We start from the raw sequence: 19,698 nt of genomic DNA on the forward strand, positions 1-19,698 counted from the left end.
AAATCCTCTGGTTCTGTGGACCCTGTTGTTTTCTCGAAAGACTCAACACCCTAGGGTGCTGCTGAATGGGTTGGGGTCTCCTGATCATGCTGTCTAATCACAGTATCTCATTCTGTGGCCATGGATTATTAAACTGGGATGACTGAAGCAGGAACCTGTTAACTACTGAAAAAAGGGGGGCCTGCAGAAGTTCATTTGCCCACAGCATCACAAGCTGGAAGTTGTGAGGCTAGGAACTGACAATAAAATAGAATATTGAGACCTTTTTAGTTTTTTTTTTAATGAATTTTCAACTGAATGAAATGTACTGTTAATAAGTAAGGCAAGGAATAACTAATAAAGGTAAAATGTAACTCAGATTACAAAGCAAGTTTAAAAAAAAAACCTAACTATATGTGATGTAGTTAGGGCTACTCATTTGCTTTAAAATCTGACAGTGGGGGCCGGCATCATGGCTCACTTGGTTAATCCTCTGCCTGCGGCGCCGGCATCCCATATGGGCGCCAGGTTCTAGTCCCAGTTGCTCCTCCCAGTCCAGCTCTCTGCTGTGGCCCGGGAAGGCAGTGGAGGATGGCCCAAATTCTTGGGTCCCTTTACCTGCATGGGAGACCAGGAGGAAGCTTCTGGCTTCAGATCGTTGCAGCACACTGGCCGCAGCAGCCATTTGGGTGGTTAACCAATGGAAGGAAGACCTTTCTCTCTGTCTCACTTTCTCACTAACTCTGTCAAAAAAAATCTGACAGTGACTTATCACCTAGAACGACAACTCCAAGTCCAGCTTCAGCTATGATTCCCCCCAGGTATCCAATGTCCAGTACTAGCAATGTGGAATGATAGTTTCTTTTATGCATCATGTTGGGTACACAGTCCTCTGCTTCAAATCTCACACAACTAAAATCAAGGTGTCAGCTGGCCTGGGTTTTTATCTGGTTACCCAGGGAAAGGATGTGTTTTCAAGGTCATCTAGGTGTTGTCAGAACTGAGTTTCTTGGGGCTGTAGGACTGAAGTCTTTTTTTCCTTGAGGCCAACAGCATTACTTGACAAAATGCCCTCCCCGCACGCTCCATCTCAAACATCTCTGACTTCCCTCTGTTGCATTGATACAGGTGTTAAGGACACATGTGATTAGATTGGGCCCACATGGATAATCCAAGGTAATTTCCTTTTCCTAAAATCTGCAGCTTCAATTACAGCCACAGAAATCCCTTTTGCAGTGTCACATACAGGTCCAAGGATTAGGCAAGGCATTTTTTAGGTGGCCATTATTCTGCCTACCACAGTGACTATTTCACTAGAATTATTTTCTAGCATGTTCCTCACTGAGATGATTTAGATAATTATCTTACACCAACATGATTATATTTATTTTTCATATAGCATCAAGGTTTTTGTTTTAACAATAAAGAGACTGGAAGTTCTTAGACATTATGAACCAGGTCATAAGAGTTCCTAGAATGAGAGATTAACTGTGGATACAGAAGAAGGAAAGATCTAAAATAGATAAGGAAATCAGTAAACCCTTTAAGAGTAATAAAAATGTAAATGATACAGGAGCAATGCAGATGCCTATTTTACCTAGCTACAGAAGAATATAGTGTCAAACATTGACTGTAAAAACCCATTCAAATATAGATATTTTCCTGAAGACACTGTCTATTTATACTCAAGATAATCTATTTTGCAAACTATTGGTTTCGTTTTGTTTGAAATTAAATAAAATTATTTTCCAACATGAAAAGAATCACAAAGGAGTTTTAATTTCCCATTTTGTCCATCTAGTCATTGGAATAAAATTAACTGAATAACACAGACTTTTAGAGAATCTACTGTTTTAGGTATTATGCTAGACCCTAAAGATACACATATAGTCCCATTACATTCTGTGCCTGCAGGAAACTGGGAGACATATAAGCAAATAAATTATAATATTGTGCAGTAAGAGCAAAAGGTGAGGTGAGCACAGGTGGAAGGAATAATGTACGCTGTGAAGTAGCAAGGAAGATTTTCCTGGTGGAAGGATAGATAAATCTCCACGTGGGTAGGGTGGAAGGAAAGCTAAGCCAGCAGCATGAACTAAAGAAACAAGTGTGAAAAGCACAGGGTACTTGGGGAAGAGCAAGTCTGAGTGGAAGGTGAAGAATGAGGGGCAAGGACCCAGGAGGTCAGCAGGGTCAGAGCCTGTCAGGCCATATCGCTGATTCTATGGGGAGGAAGCAACAGCAAAAGCTTTTTGATCAGGGAAAACACATGATCAGACTTGTAATTTCCAAAGATTATGTTGGCTGCACAGAGGAAACTAACCAGGTGGGAGGTTAGCTACAGGTTAGAAAACCAGCCTAAACTACAACAGTGGCAATGACAAAATAGAGCAAAGACGTGAGAGATTCTGCAGTAAGGCACACTACACAGACTTCACGCGTAATTCAATGTGTGGTGGTGGGGAGGGGAGGGGAAGAAAGGGGAAGGGGAAGCTAAGGAAACATTGAGAGTTACTTGAAAATCTTTGACATTGGAGGAAAATCTGGATAAATTAGGGAATGAAGGAAACCGAGGGGTAATGCTATGATTTGGCCTCTTCTTGCCCAAACTTTGGTTATGCTCCTCTGAGAGTCTTCTTTCCCACTTTGGCCCAGTATTATATGAATGAAATGCATGGTTTGTGTTTCTTAAATAAAAGGTTTCTGGGAAAAAAGTAAAATCAAAGTAAACCTTCCTAAAGTCCAGTTTTTGTGAGAATCCTGCCAAGTCATTTTAGAAAGAATCTCCCACCCTTGATAAGAAATCACCAGCATATGCTTTCAGCAAGAATCGTTTTGCGTTGGTATATCAAGAATGTCCCGCACCACGGATGTCACGTTAGTAGTTTTCTACCTACTGAGCACTTGCTGTGCTGATGGACTGTGAATCCCAGCTTGTCTTTGTCATATTGGATCTGAGGCTGATCGCCATCCCCTGTGGTGGTAGTCTTGCCATCTGTTCCAACACTTCCGAATTGGGTTCCTTTGCCATTTTAACAGGGGTCAGAAGCACTTTTTTCTTTATGGGGAGAAATCTCTCTCTCAAGACCTAGAGTTACTTCCACACTCCTCTAAGGTGTAATTTGGCCACACATCTTTCATTTGGCTGGCTTAGACACTGAGGGGGTTTGCCAGGCATTATGATGTATGCAATTCAGCCACTTGTGTCACAAGACCCTAGCAAGCTGGCTCCCCCAGCCTCAATTTCAAAAAACTTGTACTGACAGTCTAGCACCCACGATGTTTGGAAACTCATACATTTCCCTGCCTTGAGGACTTCACAGAAATCTCACGGGGGTGGGGAGGGCCTGATGTTTTGACACTCAGGAGAAGGTGCTGGATTGGAAGTAGAGCAGCCGGGACTTCAAGTGGTGCCCATATGGGATGCAGGCTTCACAGGCAAAGGCTTAACTTAGTACACCACAGTGCTGCCCCCGTAGCATGCTTTCTTATAAAATGTTTTTATTTAAAAAAATGTTAACACACACAGAAAAATTATAAATGTTTATAGACCAGTGTCTGCTAATAATAACTGTTAGAATTAAAAAGGAGAGAATGATTCAACATGGGAAGTGGGATACACAGCAGACTCATAGAATGGCAGATGCCCTAAACAATACTCTGGGCTCAGAACCAGTCCTTAAGGCATTCGGATCCAGCTAAAAGCCCATGACAGTTTCTCAGGGATGGAAAGCCAAGACACTGTGGCAAACAAACAAACAAACAAATGACCTAAATGAAAAATCTCTGTGAGTGAGATCCCAGTTCATAATCTTTTAACCTTTTGATAATAGCCAGCCTAACACACATAAGGAAGTTTTGATTTACATTTCCTTCATGATTCAGTAACATGTTCTTACCATAAGCCATCTTCTGAGGCGAAGATAGCTTTAATCAGCCAATCACATAATACTTAAGCCTAATTCAGATCTGGCTAAAAATCCCATGAGAGTTTCTCAGTCCTGGAAAACCAAGACACTGTGGCAAAAAAAAAAAAAAATGACCTAAATGAATTATCTCTGTGAGTGAGATCCCAATGGAAAGAACTGGCCATCAAAGAAAGAGGTACCCTTCTCTGAAGGGAGGAGTGAACTTCAACTTTAATTATGGCTTTGTCTAAATAAGGTCAGAGTTTGTGAATTCAAGAGGCTTCCATAGCCTTGGCAGCTCATGACAAGAGCCTCAGGTGATTACTGACATCATAAATAAGAGTGTCAATTGTTAAATGAACAACAGGGGTCACTGTGTACTTATTCCCCATGTAGGCTCTCTATCCTTAATGTGTTTTACTAGCTAAGTAATGGTAAAACTAGTGTTCAAACAGTACTTTACACTTTGTGTATTTGTGTGGGTGCAATCTTTTGAAATCTTTGCTTAGTATACACTAAGTGGATCTTCTGTATATAAAGATAATTGAAAATGAATCTTAATGAAGAATGGGATGGGAGAGGGAGTAGGAGATGGGATGGTTTGTGGGTGGGAGGGTGGTTAGGGGGGAAAAACCCGCTACAATCCAAAAGTTGTACTTTCAAAATTTATATTTATTTAAATAAAAGTTTTAAAAAAATAAGTTAGGGGTCATGTTTCATCCTTTGCACACAGAGATTGATTTTCCCAGCAATTGTTATTGAGACTGTCCTTATCTCATGGGTTGATTTAGCTTCTTTGTCAAAATTAAGTTGGTTGTAGATACATGATTGATTTTTGGAGTTTCTATTCTGTTCCATAGGCCTATACTTCTGCTACTACTGCCCTGTAGTATGTCTTGAAATCTTTAATTTTGATGCCTCTTGCTTTGTTTTTGTTATATAAGATTGGTTTAACTATCAGGATCTCTTATGTTTCTGTATGAATTTTAGCATAATTTTTCTAGATCTGAGAAGAATGTCATTGGTGTTTTGAATGGAATCACATAGAATCTGTAAATTGCTTATGGTAATATGGACATTTTGATGATATTGATCCTTTGATGAACATGGAAGATTTTTGCCATTCAAACTTTTCTCTGTTCATTCTCCATGCTGGCTGTGGGTTGTCATAAATTGAGGAATGTTCCTTTCATACTCAATTTGCTTAACATTTTAATCATGAAAGGATGTTGTACTTTACCAAGTGCTTTCTCTGCATCTATTGAGATGATCATATGGGTTTTGTTCTTCAGTTCATTAATGTGATGTATCACATTTATTGATTTGCAAATTTTGAACCATCCCTACATACAAGGTATAAATAACCACTTGGTCCTAGTGAATGATCTTTATGATATGATGTTGGATTCGATTAGGTAATATTTTGTTGAAGATTTTTACATCTATATTCATCAGAGATATTGGTCTATAGTTCTCTTTCTCTGACATATATTTTCTGGTTTAGGAATTAAGGTGGTGCTCACTTTATAGAAGGAGTTTGGGAAGATTATCTCCCTTTCAGTTGTTTTGAATAGATTGAGATGAATTGGAATTAGTTCCTCTTTAAATATATGGTAGAATTCAGAGTTGAAGTCATCCAGTCCTGGGCTTTTCTTTCTTGGGAGGTTATTTATTGCTGATTCAATATCCATCCTGATTATTGGACTGTTTAAGTTTTCTGTGTCTTCATGACTCAGTTTTGGTAAATTGTGTGTATCTAGGAATCTATCCATTTCTTCTAGGTTTCCCGAGTTATTGGCATACAGCTCTTTGTAGTAATTCCTAATGACTCTTTTTATTTCTGCGGTTTCCATTGTACAATTTACTTTTTTACCTCTTATTTTATTGATTTGGGTCTCCCTCTTTTTTTGGTTAGTTGGGCCAATGGGATGTCAATTTTGTTTATTTTTTTAATTCCAGCTCTTAATTTTGATGATATTTTATATTGGTTTTTCATTTCAATTTTGTTTATTTCTTTTCTAATTCTAATGATTTCTTTCCTCCTACTAATTTGTGGTTTGCTTTTGTTTTTATAGATTCTTGAGATGCATTGATAGCTCATTTATTTGGTTTACCCTCCTGTTTCTTGATGTAGGCACCAATTGCTATCAACTTCCCTCTTAACACTGCTTTTGCTGTATCCCATAAATTTTGATATTATGTATTGTCATCTTCATTCATTTCCAGAATTTGTTTTTACTTGTCTTATGATTTCTTTGATGATGCAGTGTTCATTCAGGAGCATGTTGTTCAGTCTCCATGTATTTGCATACATTCTAGAAATTCCTGAGTTGTTGATTTCCAACTTCAATATATTGTGGTCAGAGAAGATGCATGGTATGATTGTGATTTTTTGAATTTGCTAAGACTTGCTTTATGTCCTAGCATATGGTCTATCCTAGAGAAAGTTCCATGCACTGAGGAGAAGAATGTTTTCTGCATTTGTGGGATTAAAGGTTCTATCGATAAAAGTTAGGTCCATTTGGTCCATAGTGTAGATTAGCTCTGTTGTTTTTTTGTTGATTTTCTGTCTAGTTGATTCATCCATTAATGAAAGTGTGGTACTGAAGTCACCCATTGCTATTTTATGGGAGTCTATATCTCCCTTTAGGTCCATTAACATTTCTTTAAAATAGCCAGGTGCCCTTTAATTGGGTGCCTATACATTTATTATAGTCACATCTTCCTGTTGAATTGATACATTAATTATTACATAGTATTCTTCTTTGTCACTTTTAACAGTTTTTATGTTAAAGTCTATTTTGTCTATTGTTAGAATGACTAAATCAGCCCTTTTTTTCTTTCCATTAGCATGGAATATCTTTTTCTATCCATTCACTTTCATCCTGTCAGTATCTTTGTTGGTGTTTCTTGTAGGCAGAAAATAGATGGGTCTTGTTTTTTATCCATTCAGCCAGTCTGTAAATTTTAACTGGAGAGTTGAGGCCATTTACTTTCGAGGTTATTATTGCTAAGCAATGGCTTGGCCCTGCCATGTTTCCATAAATATCTCTATTGTTTACTTTGGATTTCTTTTGTACCTTTACTGGGAAATTTATGCCTTCACATTCATTCATAATGATGACACTCTTTCTGTCTTAACTGTGTGTAGCACATTCTTAAGCATCTTTTATAAGGCTGGACAAGTGGTGACAAATTCTTTTCATCTCTGCTTGTTATGGGAGGTCGTTATTTCACCTTCTTTCATAAATGAGAGCTTTACAGGATACAGTGTTCTGGATTGACAGGTTTTTTTTTCTCTTAAGGCTTGGATATATCTTGCCATTTTCTCCTAGCCTTTAGGGATTCTGATGAGAAGTATGCTGTGAGTCTAATTGGAGATCCTCTGAAAGTAATCTGGCATTTTTCTCGTGCACATTTTAGAATTTTTTTCTTTCTGTTTTACTGTGGAAAGTTTGACTACAATTTGTTGTGGTGAAGATCTTTTCTGATCATGTTTATTAGGAGTTCTATGTGCTTCCTGTACTTGGAAGTCCCTATGTTTCTACATATTGGGAAAGTTTTCTTTAATCATTTCACTGAATAGGCTTATAATCCATTCTATCTTTCCATCCCTTCAGGAACTCCTCTAAGACCCATATATTTGATCATTCAATACTATCCCATTAATCTGAACACTGTTTTTAACCAGCTTCCTGTTGGTCCTCTGCCTAGGCAGTTTGAGCAATAGATTCTGTGTTATGTTGGGAGGCTGGAGGCCCCTCCCATTCCTACGTGGGTACCAATTCCCTTTCAATCCCTCTAAATCCTTTTAAAAATAAAGAAAATCCTTCTGAATGAAGAGACACCCAAAGGGTAAGTTAGCCTTGAGAGAGGAATCACCCGCTTCATGAAGAACACCACATGCCAGGCATTTAATAAAATAAGCTATTCAAAGAACTGTAGATTTCTATATTTCAGTACCTTTAATCTAAAGTGAACATAATAATACTTATATGGTGAAAATTAAATGAGGTGGTATATGTCTAAATGTTTGATCAAAATCAATTAAGCAATGTATCTGTAATTTAGAATATGAGAGAAGACAAATTCAACGTAATCAGATGCCAGACAATAGAAGAATGATCTAGTAGAAATTATACTACTTAGAACTACGAAAGGGGCAATGGGAGAGAAAGGTATCAGTACATTTAATAAGTATTCAACACATGTAGTAAGATTTGGCAATAGAATGTTTGCATAGAGTGAGGGATACAGGGAAAAGAGAATGATACACATATTTTGACTGGCACAATATACAAAAAAGTGGTAATTAGAAACCCCCTAAAACAATCCCCTATTCCCTTCTCCACATTTTTTTCTGGGCTATGTTCTTCTGGCTCTCTTCGTATTAATTAAATTTAACTTATGTCTTTTCTCATAGAAGCCAATGTTTCTTCCCTTCTCTGAGCTCCCACATAACTTGTTTGCCATTCATACAGATTCTTTCCTCCATTTTCTACCCAACTTCATCTCAGCTTCTGAATCATCTTTCCTGGTCTTGCAAATTATCTATCACTTCTTCAGATCTTGTGGGTTCACTATCTCTTCCAGCTATAGCCGCTACTACAGGACACTGGAGAATTTTCATCATTTATGTGATTTACTTATGGTTGCCTTTCTTTCTAAATTATAAACTATGGAAGTGCAGGGGGCATGTTACTTGTTAAAATGCTGTCATTACAACATCACTATTGCCTGCACAGTATTTAACAATAACATGTCCTAATGAACATCTGTAGAATGACTCATTACCATGATAAAGTATGCATCTGTTTCAGTTAAGACAGCACCATGGAAAGCTAGGTCTATAGTTAATACTAATACCATGCACAGATACAGCTAAGATTGCTAAAGGATGGTGTATAGTGGAATCTGCCTACAATTTATACAATAAGAAACCTAAAGGGAGAAGAATAAACGAGGTAAGAAAAAAGGAGAAGCAGAAAAGGTAGAAAGAGACTCAGATTTTTTTTCCTCATGAAAGTCAAAGGAAATGTGTTTTGTGGTTATGTCACTATGGACAGAATCAAGATATATGTGAGTAGATGTTAGATTTCAAGTAGTTAGTGGGAAATAAACTGAAAAAGAGAAAACTGGAGAGTGACTGCAAACAATGCAAGGAGTTGAGTTATTCAGTAAAGGGAAAGGGGATGACCTCTGAAAAGAAGAAAGGCTTTGTAGGGACATTTCATTTGGGGATTTGTTGGTTGTTTTAGTGAGTGATGCGATTTGACAGTACTTAAATAAAGGACTGTGTACTTTAGAAAGAAATGAGACAGTGAAAATAAAGATGATAGCACTAAAAATAAGCTATCAAGCCATGAATAAAACATGGAAGAACTTTAACTATTACTAAATGGAAGAAGCCAATCTGGAATGGACTCCTATTTATGACTCCAACCATGGGACTTTCTGAAAAAGAAAAAAAGTGCTGTCACAGGGAGAAGATCACTGGTTGATGGGGGGCAGTGTTAGGGGAGCAGTGAATAGATGGAGCACAGAGCACTTTCACGTCAGTTCATCTATACTGGATTTTACTATAATGGTGGCTACATATGTCGAAACCCATAAAATGTACAATATCAACAGTGAACCCCAATGCAGCCTGTGGACTTTGGATGATAATGATGGGTCAATATAGGTTCATCAGTTATGACACATGTACCACATAGGTAGGGGATGCTGATATTGTGGGGGTGGCTACTCTTGTATGGACACATGGACATCTCTGTACATTTTGTTTAATTTTGCTGTTTATATCAAATTGCTATTTAAAATAGGTTATATTTAAAATCTAAAGATGATGAACATATACAATGGAAGACATCATTTTCAGACTCAGGTTACTGAGCGAGCAGGCAAGAGGGGACTGTAAGCACAGGCTGTTTTTGACAAGAATGAATTCATCTTTCTCTCTATCCTACATTTTTTAGATGCTACAAAGCTTCAAGAGCCTGTGGAGACTGCAGCTTGTGTCCAGGAGGAAAAAGGACCAGCTCTATGTAGGGAAGTTGGCTAGTCAGCCGAGGCTTGGCTGGGGGAGCTCCGTGTGAGGCTGGGGTCCATACCCCAGCATAGCTAGGAGCTCCTGAGGTTTTATCAGACACACCATACTGATGTCTTATCTGTTCCACAATTGTATCTTTATCCAGCACCATATCTGCATCTTATTACAGTAAGAGCTGATCATTTGGCCCCCTTTCTATCCAGAAAATATACCTTATTTGTGTGGTTGGGTTGAGTGGAAATTCACAGTCCTGAAATGTACATTAGCAACTGTGCAGGTGATGAATTTAGCAGCTAACCACAAAAAACATTTATTATCTCCCAGTTCTGGTTCCCAGGAACATTGTCCTCGGGCGCAGTGTCTCGCACATGACTGCAGTGAAGGAGCCAAGTCGGGTTGGAGTCATCTCAGGGGGGTGATCTGCTCCCGGGCTCCTGCATGTGTCTGTGGGACTGAGAGCCTCAGTTCCTCATGTGCTGTTGAGCAAAGCCCTTGCTCACTTCTTTGCCTCATAAGCCTTTCCATAGGGAGGCTCACAGCATGGCAGCTGCCTTTCCTTTGAGCAAGCCAAAGAGGAAAAACAAGACAGAAGCCAGAGCCTTTGCAACCCAGGATCAGGGGTGACATCCATGATTTCTGTCATATTCTGTCCATTAGAAGTGTGTCACTAGATCCAGTCCATCTTCACAAGGAGAAGGTGATATAGGAGCATCAACACCAAGAGGTTGGAAACTTTCTTAGGAGCTGTCATCATAACAACTAGGCTTTTTTGAGAATGTCGGATTAGCTATACTACCCTTTCAAGTGGAAGAGCTTTTGCAATTACTACCTTCACCACACCCTTATCAGAAATCTAATGCATGTTGCCTAGCCATAGAACATTATCTTGAGAAAAGTGAGGACACCAGTACAAGCCATTCCTGTACACCTGGTAATGCTACTTCAGGAACTTGTTTTTACTTCACCAATCTTCCTTACCTAGAATTCAGCCAACCTTCAACCGAATTTTACTGGAGGAGTCAAAGAAAGCTCTTGCTTAGCACTGGAGTCATAGAATGACATGGCTCAGAGAACTCTGCATCACCTAGCCCAATCTTTCCTTACTTAGCATGGAGAGCCTCTGAGAGGGGAAGTAACTTGCTCATGGGCACCTGGCTCATTATTTGCATAGCAGGTCCATGTTGAGCTTTGGAGAATACCAGGAATTTTCAGACAGGGAAGGCTTGCTGCAAGAATATATAATAAGAAAATTGGGATGGGGGCTGGTTCTGTGCCATAGTGGCACTGTGAAGAAGCCTACAGTGCTGGCTTCCCATATGGGCAACCAGTTCGAGTCCTGGCTGCTCCACTTCTGAGTCAGCTCCCTGCTAATGTGCCCGGAGAAAGCAGTGGAAGATGGCCTAAGTCCGTGGGCTCCTGCATCCATGTAGGAGACCTGGAAGAAGCTCATGGCTATTGGCTTCAGATTGGCCCAGATCAACAATTTGGCCATCTGGGAAGTGAATCAGTGGATGGAAGATCTCTCACTCTCTGTCTCTCCCTCTGTAACTCTGCCTTTCAAATAAATCTTTCTAAAAAAGAAAATTAGGTTGGAAAACTAGTTGAGAGAAGAAACAAGTGGACGTGTAGAGAAAGAGAGGGAGAAAGCTGAGGCATATTCACTGTGGGTACCACTGGGGGGCTCCAAGACTTCCTGACATAGCTGTTTCAATGCACTGGCATTCTGCTGTGGCTGTCAAAACTGGCAAACTTTCCTTGCGCTGTCCCTGTCCAGCAGTGTGGCACAGCACCACGACTGCTGCCTCCAGAGCCATCATGTCCGAGCCTCATCTCTGCTGCCAGCACTGTGACCTCTGCGAAGTACTTAACCTCTCTCGCCTCCTTTTCTGAACCAGGAGCGATAAAAGCACACACCACTTGGGATAGCCGTAGATTAAGTGAGATAATCAGTGCAAAGTCCTTACAGCAGCACCAGGCACAAGGAACATTCTATTAACATCAAGTGATGAAGGCAACCGATGTACCTTATTACGCAGTCCTTACCTGGGTTAGAAGATGGAGCGAAGCCTGGGATGTAAGGGCCACGGGGATAGAATAGGCTTAGGGATGGGCAGGGGAGAGCACTTGGGGCCAGGAGGTTGTGGGTATCACTGGCCATGTGCAGCCAAATCAGAATGCCTCGTGCATCGCCAAGCAAATCCAATCGTCGGCAGTAGAAAGTCCTTTTGCCCAATCAGGAGTCTTTCTAATCCTTTTCCAGCTCATTCTTCTGGCCCCTCCTCCCATGCTGCCTTCAATTCAGCTCGTCCTGCAGCAGCTGTTTGGTTCTCCCTGCAGCTCATCCTCTCCACAGACTAATCCCCAGCTATGCGGGGCTGCAATGCAATTGAAATAATAAGCTGGAAATTAAAATGATACAATAATTTGCTATTACTACAACTACTGTGCAATATCAAATCTTTGATGCTATCACTGTCATTACCACTTTCTCCAGAGTTTTCCCCTCTTCTGGCTTTGTGCTTTCTATTCAAGCATGCACGTGTTTGACAAGCATGTTAACAAACAATTCCTTTTCAAACTAGAATTTGTTGAGTACTGACTATGTCCTTGATGCAGTCTGGTGCTTTAAATTGACCCTGACAGGCTTCCATAGCCTTGGAAACTCATAACTGGTGCATAGGGAGATTACTGATGCCATAAACAGGAGTGTCAATTGGTAAAGTCAACAACAGGAGTCACTGTGCACTTACTCCTCATGTAGGATCTCTGTCCTTAACATGCTGTACACTGAGGCTTAATGCTATAACGAGTACTCAAACAGTATATTTCACTTTGTGTTTCTATGGGGGTGCAAACGACTGAAATCTTTACTTAATGTACACTAAACTGATCTTCTGTAAAAAAAAAAAAAAAAAGAAAGAAATTTTCAATTCCCAACTTGACTCTCACTGGGATTAAACATGACAATAGGTCTGATCTGATTTCATCATCATTTAAAAAAAATCATCTATTATTTTTCACTTTATGTTTCTGTGTGGGAGCAAACTGTTGAAATACTTACTTAAGGTATACTAAGCTGATCTTCTGTATATTAAGATAATCGAAAATGAATCTTGATGTGAATGGAAGGGGAGAGGGAGTGGGAAAGGGGAGGGTTGTTGGTGGGAGGGACGGTATGGGGGGGGAAGCCATTGTAACCCATGAGTCGTACTTTGGAAATTTATATTCATTAAATAAAAGATAAAAAAAAATAAATTGACCCTGACAATAACCCTGTATGTTGCTATTCTACCTTGAGAGATGGAGAAAACCATACCCAAGGTTCAATCCATGTGCTCATTCCTTCAACACCCCCTGACCCCACCAGAACCAGATGCTGTCCATTCTATTTGGCCTTCAAGGTCCAGGGCTAGGGCCAGAAGACAAAACACAACTGCAAGAAGAGGTTATAATTTAATAAGAGCGTTTAGGAGACTCACACAGGTGGATTCCACGGTGCTGCTTCAGTGCCCAGGGCACAAGTTGCTACATGGAACCCTGGCAAGAACTGAGCAGAAAAGGGTGTCCCTTCCCCACCTCGCAGCTTTGTCCTGTGGCATTCACTGGAAACGAAGATGAACAGAAAACTCCTGCCTCCAATCAGTGGCTGAGGTGGAGGGGCAGCCAGAGGACAGGAGAAGGACATTCAGGGAGACCCCAGTGGGTGGAGGTGGTGTGTGTGTGTGGGGGGGGAGGGGTTGTCAGGGCCTTCGAGGATGAGTGCCAGCCGCTCCTGCTCCTCCTGAATCCCACCCCAAGCACCCACCTCGAGGCAGAGGGTGAAGCAGTTGTGGATGGTGGTGAGGGGACTACAAAGATTTTCTTGCATTAAACTAGAGCAGGAGGGACAGGAAGCAGGGCTGCAGGGTGCCCAGTGAGAGCCAGGACCTGCACTCAATGGTCAAGTGGGGCAGGAGCTGGCAGGTGAGTGATTGGGGTCGCTGGCGCCAGGAGAATATGAGGCCTCTGATGTTAGGCTAAAGGTATGGAACACTGTGGAGAGGGGGGCTCCGGGGCCCGAACCATGCAGCGTGCATTGTTCACTCAAACTCTGCACGTCTAGAAAAATCTCCATTCTGAATTACATTGCAACACATTCTCCATAACGCTCCTGAAGCTGCAATAAGCAAATGTGACCTGACCCTATTCGCGGGGAACAAGTCAGACCCCTTACCTGCCGCGAAGAGACATTGGCTGAAGGCTCCCCTTGCTGAGGGCGGTCTGCAAAGCACGCGTGCAAAATCAGCAACAGAACACCCACTCCAACTCAACTGCGGAAGAGTTTCGCAGAAAGGAAACGTTTGAAGAGAAAAGGGGGAAAACGTCAGAGACTTCCCTCAGAAACCTAAACTCACGAGAGTAGCAAGAACGTCTACAGAGGCTAAATTCTAGGCGCCCCGGTCCCGGAACGCTCCCGCCTCTTCCCCACTCTCACCACCACATCACTCCCGGGAGGACGAAGGTGGGCGGCTGCGCGCCCGGCCAGTCAGGTGAGGGCCCCCAGTCCCCGAGGCGCAGGCGGCTGCAGCCCAGCGGCACCGCCGCCGAGCGGGAGGGGCTGCCCCGGAGGCGCCGAGGAGGAAGGCGAGGCCGGGGACTGAGGACGCGGAGGAGACGCCGCAGCTCGACGCGGGGCGTGCGCCGGCGCGGGGCCGGCCTCCCTTCGCCGGGGTCGCGGGCGGACGCACGCCGCAGTCCGAGCGTCAGACGCGTGGGCGCGGGCCACCAGCCTAGGGGCGGCCCGGCTGGGCTACCAGAAGCGACAGCTTCCTCCGGCACTGAACATTGGCACTCCAGCGTCCTGACCGGCGGTGGGCTCCGGGTCTCTGAGCGGTGGGCGCGGCGCGAGAACGTGAGTGGCTCGGTGCGCGTCTGGCGGTGACACCTGGTCCTGCTCGGGGGCGGCGACGGCAGCGGCAGGAGCAGAAGCGGGCGCGGGGAGCTGCTGGGTTCCCTAGAACAGCGGCCGAGGGATCTGCCGGGCGCTCTCCGCGCTGGCGAAGCAGGTCGCCAAGCCCCTTCTCCGTCACGGGTCCCGGACACACCCGCGGGTGCCGGCTCCAGGAAGGGGACGAGCGCCCGGCCGAGGGCACAGCCGAAAAACAGCGCCGGTGGCGCGGGCGAGCACCCGCTGCCTCCTCCGGTCCGTGGCCAACTTCGGCGTCCGTGCCCACGTCCCATGCGTTCCGGGAAGCTCTACTCGGAGAGCTCCCTGTGGCAGTCGGGTGTGGAGAGGTCGCTGCGGCCCAGCGCAGCGCCTTCCGGGGCAGCGAGCGACCCGGAGGGCGCCAGGTGTGTCGCCCTGGTGCTGGTGGGGCAAGGAGCTCAGGGGCCGGGCTGGGCGCGCGCAGGAGTGTGCGCGTTCCATTCCCCACGGACAGATCTGGGCGTGGGCTTTTTCGGATGTGCGACACCTGCGCGCATCGCCCGGTTCAGGGCGGGGGAAGGCCGACGCCTAGCTCCAGTCTCGCTGCCCTAAAGAGGATTCAGGGAACCAAAGGCCGAACGGGAGAGACACAGGACAGCGGGGTGGGAGCGTGTGCGGGGGCTTTGTTGGCCTGCAGGGGTGGTCTCTGGGGGTCCCAGCCAGCCGCGCTGTCTTCCGAGGTTTAATTGTCGGGGACGGCGCGCTGGCATAGAGGTTGACTGGAGAGACCCCCGCCTCCCGTCCCTGCCCTGCCCGGGCTCCCCGCGGGGGCCTCTGGCCACAGTTCGCCCAATGATGCTGGTTAGAGCCAGGAGTGACTGCCCACGCTGGAGCACCCAAGTCGCTGCCAGCGCCATCTGCGCCGGGCGCTACTCCCAGACCACCGGCGCGCCGCTCGGGTGGGGGCCCCGGTGTTCGCTGGCTCAGCCACCCTGGCCCGCATTTGCCAGAGCTCAGAGAGGCCCGGCGTCGTTTTAGGATGAGCCGGGGAGTCCTCCTTTCTTCCGGAGCGGTGGGAAGGTTCCCTGGGACCCAGGGCTGAAGAGCTGGCCCTTTCCTTCCCCAGGTCCCCTCACCGGCCCGTGGCCACCGCTGCATCTTCCACGACCCTGCGCGCTTGTGGGCACGGAGGGAGGCGCCGAGCCACAGTCACTGTGGCTCACCGCGTCACCCTCCCGCCCTTTTCCCATCAGCAGCTCCAGCTGGAGACACTACCTGGCAGTGAGTGGTCTTAAGAGGGAGGAGTTTGTTCCTTCCCGGTCCCAGATGGTTAATGCTCAGAAGTGCTGGTATGTTCTCCCTGATCGGTGACAACTAACCGAGCACCAAAAAGGAAACCTGTTAAAGTGAAATGGACATTATGCAAAATGGTGACTTGATCAGTTCTTGCCCTGACTGATGATGAACAACTTAATACTTTATCCCTTTTAGTATTTTTTTGTTTGTTCTACTTAATACTGTTGGTTGAATTCTGTAATTAATACAGTTATTCTTAAGTGTTGAAACTTAACTGAAAAGTGATCCTTGTTAAATATAAGATTGGGAATAAAAGAGGGAGGAGATGTACAGTTCGGCACTTGCTCAATTGGACTTGCCCCAAATGGTAGAGTCAGAAACATACCAGGGGATTCCAATTCAATCCCATCAAGGTGGCATGTACCAATGCCATCTCACTAGTCCCAGTGATCAATTTCTGTTCATAATTGATCATAATGATAGGACTAAGAGTCAAAGGGGTCACATAAACAAGAGTAGTGTGAAAATACTAACCTATAGAATAAAAAAAGGAAGAGAATGGTCCAACATGGGAAGCAAGATACACAGCAGACTCATAGAATGGCAGATGTCCTAAACAGCACTCTGGCCTCAGAATCAGTCCTTAAGGCATTTCAGATCCGGCTAAAAAGCCCGTGAGAGTATTTCAGGCATGGAAAGCCAGGACACTCTGGCAAAACAAACAAACAAACAAAACCTAAATGAAATATCAAATATCTCTGTGAGAGAGATCCCAGTGGAAAGAACAGGTCATCAAAGAAGGAGGTACCTTTCTCTGAAGGGAGGAGAGAACTGCCACTTCTTCCACTTTGACTATGACCTTGTCTAAATATGATCAGAGTTGGCAAACTCAGAAGGTTTCCATAGCCTTGGCAACTCATGACAAGAGCCTCGGGAGATTACTGACGCCATAAACAAAGAGTGTCAATTTGTTAATCAACAACAGGAGTCACTATGCACTTACTCCTCATGTAGGATCTCTGTCCTTAATGTGCTGTACATTGTGATTAAATGCTGTAACTAGTACTCAAACAGTATTTTTCACTTTGTGTTTCTGTGTGGGTGCAAACTGATGAAATTTTTACTTAATATATACTAAACTGATCTTCTGTATATAAAGAGAATCGAAAATGAATCTTGATGTGAATGGAAGGGGATAGGAAGCGGAAGAGGGGAGGGTTGCGGTGGGAGGGAAGTTATAGGGGAGAAAAAGTCTCGGGTGATTGCTGATGTCATAAATAAGAGTGCCAATTGTTAAATCAACAGCGGGAGTCACAGAGTACAGGCTCCCCACATAGGATCTCTGTCTTTAATGTGTTTTACTATGAAACTTAAAAACAACACTACTAGTCGAACAATGCCCTATACCTTGTGCGGTTGTGTGTGTGCAGCCTGTTGAAATCCTTGCTAAGGTGATCTTCTGTATATGAAGGTGATTGAAAATGAAACTTGATGAAGGGCGGGATGGGAGAGGGAATGGGAGAGGGGAGAGCCGCGGGAGGGAGGGAGGTTGGGGGGGAAGCCACAACAATACAAAAGTTGCACTTTGTAAATTCACATTTATTAAATAAAAAAAGAAGAATTTATGGGGGGGGAAAGCCATTGTAATCCATAAGCTGTACTTTGGAAATTTATATTCATTAAATAAAAGTTAAAAAAAACTGGGAAATGAACAGCATAAAATAAATTCCCTCAATGTACATAAAGGTATTTATAAAATGCTACCATTTTTTAAAGATCTATTTTATTTTTTTGAAAGGCAGAGTTAGAGGGGGGAGGGGAGGGAGTTAAGGAGGGAGGGAGAGAGGTCTTCCATCTGTTGAGCCACTTCCCAAATGACCACAAGGGCCAAAGCCGGCCTAGGCTGAAGCCAGGAGCCAGGAACTTCTTATGGATCTCCCACATAGGTACAGGGACCCAAACACTTGTGCCATCCCGTGCTGCTTTCCCAAGTACATTAAGAGGGAGCTAGATTGGAAGTGGGACAGCTGGAACTTGAAGCGCTGCCCATGTGGGATGGCATGCTGCAGGCAGTGGCTTAACCCTTTGTGCCACGATGCTGGCCCCTATACCTTACTATTTTACTAAACCAAAAATTTTTGAGCTGATAATGTTGGGAAGATGGCTCTATAAATAGAGGAAAAATGAGTTAAATAATCACAATAAATTACATGTAATTAATCTTTGGTGGCTATATGAAAATCTATATAAGAAAAACTCATAAAGGTCTCAAAGACAGTTACAGGTTAACAGTTAAATGACCTCTGATATACAATATCAGAAGAAGAAATTATGTGTTAAAATGATTTCAATTATATTACACTATAATGTAACATCTTAACAACTAAATGGATAAATGATAAGTATATATGCAAGAAGTATGACATTGTATTACTTTTATGTACTATTAAAAGCCTTTATTTTTATTTATTTTTATTTATTTGACAGATAGAATTACAGACACACAGAGAGAGAGACAGAGAGAAAGGTCCTCCTTCCATTGGTTCACTCCCCAAATGTCCGCTACAGCCAGAGCTGCTCCGATCCGAAGCCTGGAGCCAGGTGCTTCTTCTTGGTCTCCCATGCGGGTACAGGGCCCAAGCCCTTGGGCCATCCTCTACTGCTTTCCCAGGCCACAGCAGAGAGCTGGACTGGAAGAGGAGCAATCGGGTCTAAAACCGGTGCCCATTTGGGATTTCGGTACCACAGGCGGAGGCGGAGGATTAACCAAGTGAGCCACGGTGCCGGCTCTATTAACAGCTTTTAAAGAATAATCAGGCAAATACAAAAATCAAGTGTCAATAACATGAAAAATAATTCACATAAAAATAGACTGTAACAACAGAAATACGCAATATTATTGGTAATTGAAAAAAGGAAAATTAAAAAACCTGAAAAATGGCTTTTGTTTTGTCATATGAAGATTTAAGAATTTCATGTTGCAATCAGTAATTTCACTTGTAGCAATTTTCTTTAACAAAATAAACTAGTGTTCAAAAAATAATACAACACTATTTAAAATAGAGGAAATTTCAATACACTTAATACATCCAAGATGAGAATAATAAGGTGGAAAATTGTAGAACAAACACAGAAAGGAATTCATTTATTTTTTTATTTTTTTTAACTTTTATTTAATGCATATAAATTTCCAAAGTACGACTTATGGATTACAATGGCTTCCCCCCCATACCGTCCCTCCCACCCACAACCCTCCCCTTTCCCACTCCCTCTCCCCTTCCATTCACATCAAGATTCATTTTTGATTATCTTAATATACAGAAGATCAGCTTACTATACATCAAGTATGGATTTCAACAGTTTGCTCCCACACAGAAACATAAAGTGAAAAATAATAGATGATTTTTTTTAAATGATGATGAAATCAGATCAGACCTATTGTCATGTTTAATCCCAGTGAGAGTCAAGTTGGGAATTGATAATTTCTTTTTTTTTTTTTTACAGAGGATCAGTTTAGTATGCATTAAGTAAGGATTTCAACAGTTTGCACCCCCATAGAA

General features: G+C 43.1%; 1 protein-coding gene across 5 annotated transcripts in view; it reads right to left on the minus strand.

The window, feature by feature from the left end:
- LOC127491794 (uncharacterized) overlaps positions 1–17,634 on the minus strand; it is an 86,812-nt gene extending 69,178 nt beyond the window's left edge. For 3 of the 5 annotated variants that reach the window (XM_089328383.1, XM_089328380.1, XM_089328382.1), the window contains exons 1-3: positions 14,411–17,634; positions 14,150–14,246; positions 11,980–12,311 (exon numbers count right to left, since the gene is read on the minus strand). In XM_089328383.1, coding sequence (XP_089184509.1) covers positions 14,243–14,246; positions 14,411–15,156 — 750 coding nt within the window. In that variant the 5' untranslated portion in view covers positions 15,157–17,634 and the 3' untranslated portion in view covers positions 11,980–12,311; positions 14,150–14,242. The other 2 variants (XM_089328381.1, XR_016230883.1) reach the window with 2 other exon arrangements.
- Positions 17,635–19,698: the final 2,064 nt, after the last annotated feature.

The sequence above is a fragment of the Oryctolagus cuniculus genome, chromosome 3 (assembly GCF_051225735.1).
Source record: "Oryctolagus cuniculus isolate XC-2025 breed Fujian yellow rabbit chromosome 3, ASM5122573v1, whole genome shotgun sequence".
Taxonomy (NCBI): Eukaryota; Metazoa; Chordata; class Mammalia; order Lagomorpha; family Leporidae; genus Oryctolagus; species Oryctolagus cuniculus.